The sequence below is a fragment of the Cariama cristata genome, unplaced genomic scaffold, assembly GCF_000690535.1.
Source record: "Cariama cristata isolate BGI_N322 unplaced genomic scaffold, ASM69053v1 scaffold13248, whole genome shotgun sequence".
Taxonomy (NCBI): domain Eukaryota; kingdom Metazoa; phylum Chordata; class Aves; order Cariamiformes; family Cariamidae; genus Cariama; species Cariama cristata.
The window spans coordinates 266-8,157 of NW_009632917.1; the positions used below are offsets into that span (position 1 = coordinate 266).

A 7,892-nucleotide genomic window follows, 5' to 3' on the forward strand; every position below is an offset into this window, starting at 1 on the left:
ATTTCTTAGACTCTTTTGGGGAGGAAGGAAATATTATTCTGCAACTAAAGTCTAGATGTCTTCCAACATATTTGGAGGAATTTTTTTCAAGTTTCCATTTTTAAAATAGCACATGTAGATGCCTGTTGCTGTTAGTTTTCTATAAAGGTGCTGGGGTTGAATCAGTCATGTTTTATAATAGTAATATTAAAAAAGTTACAGAACTAAGGCTGACACAACTACTTAAACTGATGTATGCTCAGAGAATACATTTGTTAAACAATGTGTTCTTCTTTCAGGCATTACTTGGAAGAAAGCTTTGTTCTCAGAGTATCGGCTCAATTGACATTGGCCTTGAAGGAATGTCACAGACGGAGTGATGGTGGAGTCACTGTGCATCGTGACCTAAAACCAGCAAATGTCTTTCTAGACGGCAAGCAGAATGTGAAACTTGGAGATTTTGGACTAGCTAGAATATTACACCATGACACCAGCTTTGCCAAAACATTTGTTGGAACTCCGTATTATATGTCTCCAGTAAGACCTCCCTTCTGTGCCTTGTCTTCCCTTTTGTCCCTCCAAGATCTGTTTTGTGCAGTGTTGGTCTCAGTGTCAGAGTTTGTGAATGTTTGGGAGGTTTTAATTAAGAGTTACTAGTCTTAAATGCGGGAGACTTTTTTCATAGAGCGTATACATTCTGGAGACAGGGTTATTTTGCAGTTATTTTCATTGCCTTTCTTCCCCACAGCGTCACTGCCTTCTAACTGAAGTTGCTTTTTACTGTCTAAGTTTTGATATGTTCTTGGAATATTAGAGATACGTTGTTCCTGAAAAGGAACAGGGAAGCTAGGGTGCTTTTGTGTTTCACAGTATTAAGGTAAAGAGCTTATTAAACTATCTATTGATTGTAGGATTTTAATTTGTAGTGGAAATAAGCAAGAATGAGTTGTTTCCCTGATATGGTGCATTTTGTGTGGGAAAGATTAATGTTGACTGAAATACAGAATTGTATCAGCCGAAGACTGGTGTAACTTCAGTCTTCTACAGTGCAGTACTGCCAGAACCAGTTATAATCCTGCTAGTAAGAGCAGCTGTGGAGATTAATTAAGATGGAATCTTAAAGGTAACCCCAGTAAGTAATGGTTTCATTCAGGTTTGAACAGTAGCTGATTACCCTGCAATAGCAGAACAGTGTCTTAGTTAATAAACCTAAGATTGTTCTCTTTCTTTAGGAACAAATGAACCACATGTCATACAATGAAAAATCTGACATTTGGTCTCTCGGATGTCTCCTGTATGAATTATGTGCTCTCTCGTAAGTAGTGTGGTAAGGAATGTGGAAACGTAGCTGCTAATGCATGTATGATTAAATTTTGTATAGATGAAAGCTTAAAGGTTTCAGAGACTAGTCCTAGATTTTTATTTCTGTATTGGTCTTGACATTAGGTAGTCAAAAGAAACCTTTGATTGCAGCTTTTGTCTTAGTCTGATCCTTTTTTTATGAAAATAAGACCTGGAAAACTAGTGAAATAATCCAAGAAAAATATTCTTCTTCAGGCCTCCATTTAAAGCCTACAACCAAAAGGAGTTGGCAGAAAAGATAAGGGAAGGGAAGTTCAGACGAATACCATATCGTTACTCAGAGCAGTTGAATGAACTTCTCAAAGAGATGCTGAATGTAAAGGTAAGAATCAATTACTAATTTTTCTACCTACAATTTGAACTAGTACTGAAATACTGATCTGAAGTAGTGGTTGCTATCACCTTGCCCCTGGCAATATCACTTGTAGGGGAAGGAGGGAGGAATTGTGCTTTGAGTCCATTAAACGAAGGCAACAGCTCGAGTGTTATACCAGATTCACAGGATGCAAAAAGGCTGTCTCAGTATTGGCTTATACAGAATTTCCTAACAGCATGCTTAATAAGGTCTTATAACTTCAGGGTTAAGATGGTTCCAGTGTGTTTGGAAGGGGTTGTTTTGTCTTCAGTTTGGATTTTGCTTTATACGGCTACTGCATAGCTCACTCCCCATGGCTGCCATGGAGGTGTTGAGAAGAATACTTCATGCGACAACAAAGCTGTAACAAAAACTCAAGTCTCCAACAGGTATGGATCCTTCAGGAATCAAGTGACAGGTAGAGATGCAGAGTGTTAGCTCCAGAACTAGTGACAATTGCTTCTGTAGGCTCAGCACCCCGTTCTGGCTCTGAAAGGAGTGGGTGTCTGGGCTGGGAGGGCCAGACTTGCAGCTTCTGGAGCTGAAGGCTGGTAAGAGCCTCCTGCTTCAGCATTTGTCATCTGGTTGCGCTACCCCTTCCTAATGCCATTTTTCTCCAACTTTTCCTTCACTGTGTAGCACCTCAGCTGGCTTCCATCTGTGGTGGGTCTTGCTTGGAAATCCCTGGCCTTAATGCTTCTTGGTTACAGATGGAACCTGTTGGTAATGTCTTTCCTTTAGGATTATTGCCGACCTTCTGTTGAAGATATTCTGCAGCACCCCTTGATAGCAGACTTGGTGACAGAAGAACAAAGACAAAACTCTGATAAAATTGGCTGGAGATCATGGGAGCCAGAAAGGCTGCAGCATTCAGATGCTGCAGTGAACGAACTGAAACGGAAGGAGCAATATCTACAGGAGCGAGAACAGGCCATTAAAGAGAGAGAGCAACGTTTGGAGCGTATGATCTTCCACTTTGGGAAAGGGGTGGCAATGGGATTCTGATTCAAAAGAATAAGTGTAGAGGAAGGAAAGATAGGCAGTTTTCAAAACCTTCACTTTCATGTACTGGGATATTGTATTCCTGCATTCACTACTAGAATTCTGTCTAAAGACTAAATCAAGAATGCTTGGGCTTACTCATCTATACTAGTTCTTGTTTTAAGTTACTAAGATATAATTGGCAGTTTGGATATAGAAGTCTGGTTTGGGAAGATTATTAAACATGAGTGGCAATTAGGAAAGTATCCAGAAAAATAGGGTCTGAATAAATATAATTCTGCACTGTGCAGTGTAGGTTGCCTTTCACCTACTCTTGTGTAAATTAACATTGGCTATACCAATGTGTAACCTAAGGTGAGCCTGATGTTGGAGCAAAATATACTTGGGTAAACTGTCAACCGCTTCTTTTATAAAAGCTGCACCCTACAGGTAGCTGACCTGTGAAACTATAGATGGCTGGTCCTCAGGCGTTGGGATTTCCTGCCCACGTAAAATACCTCTTTGCATACGCAGTAGGCTCTGTAATACAGATTTTAACCACATATATTGTTTTCTGAGCCTGAATAACGTCTGCTGCTGTAAGCTAGGTGTTTAGTCATAGCTGAATTATAGTATCTGGTATCTAAATATTTAGATCTGGTGTCATGTGTGCCATGAGTTAACGTGCAGAATAGAAAGCTGCTCTAGCTTCATTGTTGCAGGTATGGCAGAGTTGAGGTGGCGGATGGGAAGCATGCCTGGCATTTCAGTGTACTTGTCCAGTGCTTTATCAGTGCACTGATAAAGGTGTATCTGCACAGCAGTTATCTTTGCTTAGAGCCATAGAAGCAGAAATATGGGTGCATCTGACAGCCTACTGCTCCTGTCTTTTTCTGCAAGAAAATCAATCATGCACAATCACTCTACCTTTAATATTTACCTTTACATTTAACACTGCATACTACCATATTTCTACTTTCAGAGAGAGAACGGGAACTTTGCGTTCGAGAGAGACTGGCAGAGGACAAACTTGCTAGGTATCTTACTAACCTATTATTGCCTATATTAGAAACACGACAGTCTTGCAACAAAAAGCTTAAACTTCTCTTTTCAAAACAGAGCTGAAAACTTGATGAGGAACTACACTCTCTACAAACAGCAGAGGACATTAGCTTGTGCACATGGTCCAGGTATGAAAATACGCAAGAAGCCACTTGCACTAATAAATATAAGCTGGTATGACCAGAACAATGCCCCTGATGCTCAACATGCTGTACCTAGTCCCATTGTAGCGATACAAACCCCAATTATCTCTGCATGGCTGGGAGAAGACTCTTGATTTTCTGCTTTGCAGAAAGACTTAATGAATGATGCTCAACCATGAGTATCAGTTACCACTGTCAGCACTGCAGTCAGGTGCTGTTTTGAAAATTGGGTTCTTGTGGTAAGCTAATGGAAGTGCTGACTTGTAACCCAAACTTTTCTTACAGCTGCAGTTATTTTACTTATGGATGTCTTTTTATAGACCTTTGATTGAGTTGATTTTAATAAAATTGTATGTGTCTGACCACTTCAGCTTTAGTTCAACTTCAGAAAACTGCGAGGTGGGAAATAACATCTGCTGTGAGTGACCCAGCTGTGATTGGTGCTTTGGATAAGCTCTGAAGAATACAAACTGCTATTATCATACTCCAGTTTAACTCGCTAGGGAAAAAAAAAAGCTTTGAAAATGTGCTATAATGCTTCCTGACTACCTGTAGTCCTATCTGTTTTATAGTAGTTACTGCCCCATAAGTATTTGACACTCTGGCCTTAGTTGTTCAGTACTCACTATCACAAGAAGTAAATATCATCTGTTCCATTGCTTCCATCTTTTACTAGTAAAAATTATTCAAGTATCTAAACACATTTTGAAATACTGATAGAATATTAAATGGCTGGGTCCTAAGTAGTACTCTAGAACAAAGAAATGTGAATACCCTTTAACATGCAGCAACAATCTCTTCATTTAGTTTTGGTCAGATAAAGCAAGACAAGCATGTCACTGCCTCCAATACAAATAAAACTGAAGTTGTGTTTTTTTCAAGAAGTGCCTATCGCAGCAGGAAAGAACACAAGTAAAATGCCACCAGAACTTAGTGGTACTTGAGCTATTTCTAACATTCCTGTCAATTCTGACAATTCCACCTGTCTCTCAACATATTGTCTGACTTTGATATATTAAAGTATATAAAAATAAGAATAAACTTGTCTTAGGCTTTCTGATGTTGCCTCTTAACACTGGATGATTGAAGGTAAATCAGCTTCAGCATTTGCTTCTGTTCTCTTCTCCATCTCCTACCCTGCTACATGATATTTTGACCTTAACAGGGGTACTAGTTTTCAAAGATGGGCAAAACCACTTTGAGTAGCTAATACCTCAAGACAGACAATGCAGAAAAGTGACTATAGTTATTACAAGACTGAATCTTGCAATATCTGTACATCACTTGATTAAACGTTTGTCACAATGTTTGCTACTCTTCCAATTCATTCCACCATACTCTTGTAATACTGTTTCATATCAGAACAGGGAGAATTTTAGAATGGACTAAGTGTTTCTCCAGTATCTTACCAAGATCACTTGCTTCTGTTATCTTCAGTCGCTCAAATATTACTGTATTTTTCACAACCGGATTGCATCTCATACATCTTATAATCCCTCATTTCTGCTCAAAGTTAGTTGTGTGGTTTACTTCACGGTGAAATGGAATACCAAAGATCCTGGTCTCTAAGACAGTGTCCTAGACACTACCCTATTTTTGCAGGGATTTTCTGATTCTTTGGGAAGGATTTAATGTTAAAGCAGATACAGCTTACTGATATGAAACTGCAAAATGCTGAAACGTTCATTAATGTCTTCAGTTTGATCCTTCTCACACTTTTGTGTTTATTGCATCCTTACTGTAGCCTAATGAATTGAAAATTAAGGCTTCAGCAGTGTTAAGATTAGGATAGTTAGACCTTTGATTTAAAAAAGAAAAATTCACACTTTAAGTTGTGCTTTGTGAAGTTGGCTCTTATGAGAGGCAACTCAGCTGTTTTAGTAGCTTCTGGTGGTAGTTTTTGTACCCTGAGTCATTAAAACCAGAACAAACTAACTGCCTTTTGATTGTGGCAGTTCTATACAACTAAAGCACAGCTATACTATGGAAATTCCTGTTCCGGGGGCTGCAGTGAAAGTAACTTGTTAATTTTTAATGCACCTAAACTCATTATGCATTGTCAGAGCCTAGTTTGTACCCGACTGACTTACTACAAGGATAGAGTTGGAACAATGTGGGTAATGTGGAAAGACTACTGGACAGGTTGGTTCTGCCACTGCTATGAAGGAAAGACAAGGGTTTTTGGTAGCTGAGAGCCTCATTCTCTATTTCCTTTTGGAACTGGATTATCTTACTGTTTAATTTCTGTCCTTCAGAAGAAACTCCATGTCTTTTCTCCTTACGACAACTAACATTTCCTTAGGTGTTGGGAGGTGTACCCTACAAACTACAATGGCATATATCCTTTTACCACAATCATTTAAAAGCCTTGTTTTAAATTTTTCCTCAAAAACTGGAAAAGAATTGTTGCTAAGAACTGAAATATATTTGATTAGATCACTTAAAGCCACAGGTAGACAACAAAATGGGTAACAGGGTTAAAAGGCATAAGCTAAGCAATAAATGCTGAAAGATCCACTAATCCAGTACTTATTTTTTGATTTCTTAAGATAACGCACTCCTGCTCCCCTTTTCTGCAACCAAGAAGAAAGTAGACTTTGATGGAAGTGAAGAGAATGTTGTGCCTCCTGTTAATTTGGAAAACGATCCCCCTTCTAAAGGGAAATACTCTGATCTCAAAAAACGTCTATACGCTGCAAATCTACGGGCTCAAGCACTGTCTGAACTGGAAAAAAACTATCAACTAAAGAGCAGGCAAATCTTGGGCATGCGCTGAAAATGTAACACAGATGTAAAGTGTAACTTTTAAAAGTTGATTAAATGTATAGGAAGATACTTGTGCCTCCCTTCTTTAAGCTGGAACCTACTGAAGATTTATTTTCACAGTTATATAAACTCTTAGTCTATGATAGGCAGTTCATGATAAAGGCATAAGAGATTATATTATGAAAACAGGTAGTTTTGATACCAAATCAAACAAACTGGATGAATTGTATTATTATGGAAAAAATATTTTGGTCCTCCTTCTGTTTACCATACATTACTCTTCTGAAAATAAAAAGAACGAATATTGTAGAACAGATTTTTAAAAAGCTGGTGTGAAAAAACTTTTCAGATGAAAAATGTAGAGAGTCACAATCTGTAGGTTAAAACGATGCTGTACATAATGTACAGTACTTGATAAAAGAAGTATTGACATTTGTATATATGGAAAAATATTGTCTGCACTTGGAAATATTTTTTAACTATCAAAAGAGCAAAAAGAGATTTTATGCTATCTCTTCCTACTAAGTAGGTGACATATCAAAGCAAGCTGCTTTTAGTTTAATGTCTTTGACTAACGAGTGGGATGGGTCAGCTTAGCATAACTGATGAGTTTATACTCCTTTCGGCCTAGGCAGCTGAATGACTTGTCCACCAGCTCCTGAAAGGCCTGCCTCAGGGCACAGCATTTGAAATAACACCTTTAGTTTGGCTTGGCCCGGTGTTACAGGCCGAGCCTGGAACACCATCCAGGGTATTGGCACCTGTATTTTGGGAAGAAGCAATTGTATTTTGAATAGAAAATCCATATTTTCTGGAAGCTTATGAGGTATCTCCATCTTTCCCTTCACAATTCTCTGCCAGAGTTGGAGTTTCTTGCTTAAGGTAGTGTAAGTTTCATGAACTAACTCAGACTCATGAATTTAAAAAAATGCTTTGGAACTGTAATGTCTGGCATATATTTTATATAAAGCTTTTTTTATCTCTGGGTTGAAATGCTATAAAACATACATTCTTAGAAAACTGCTAATCTTCAAAACATTTGTTTCCTTATTGAGCCATGAATGTTATCTAAGCAGGTATTCTCAATGGTTTTTACTTGAAAAAAGAGAATCTTATTTGAAACATCAGTTTAATTTGACATATTTGCTGATAGACAAGTACTTGCGTCACCAAACAATAGTTCTGCTGTAGCAGATTCTTAACCACCCAGCAGAGCTTATCATAGAATCATAGAATCATTATGG

At 38.2% G+C, this 7,892-nt stretch overlaps 1 protein-coding gene across 1 annotated transcript; it reads left to right on the forward strand.

The window, feature by feature from the left end:
* Positions 1–278: 278 nt before the first annotated feature.
* Positions 279–6,744, forward strand: NEK2 (NIMA-related kinase 2; the record flags this gene model as incomplete). The annotated part of the gene is made up of 7 exons (XM_009706557.1): positions 279–516; positions 1,212–1,294; positions 1,537–1,663; positions 2,438–2,657; positions 3,660–3,714; positions 3,797–3,867; positions 6,432–6,744. Coding segments are annotated over 7 exons (1,021 nt in total), but the record flags the coding sequence as incomplete, so codon positions are not given.
* Positions 6,745–7,892: the final 1,148 nt, after the last annotated feature.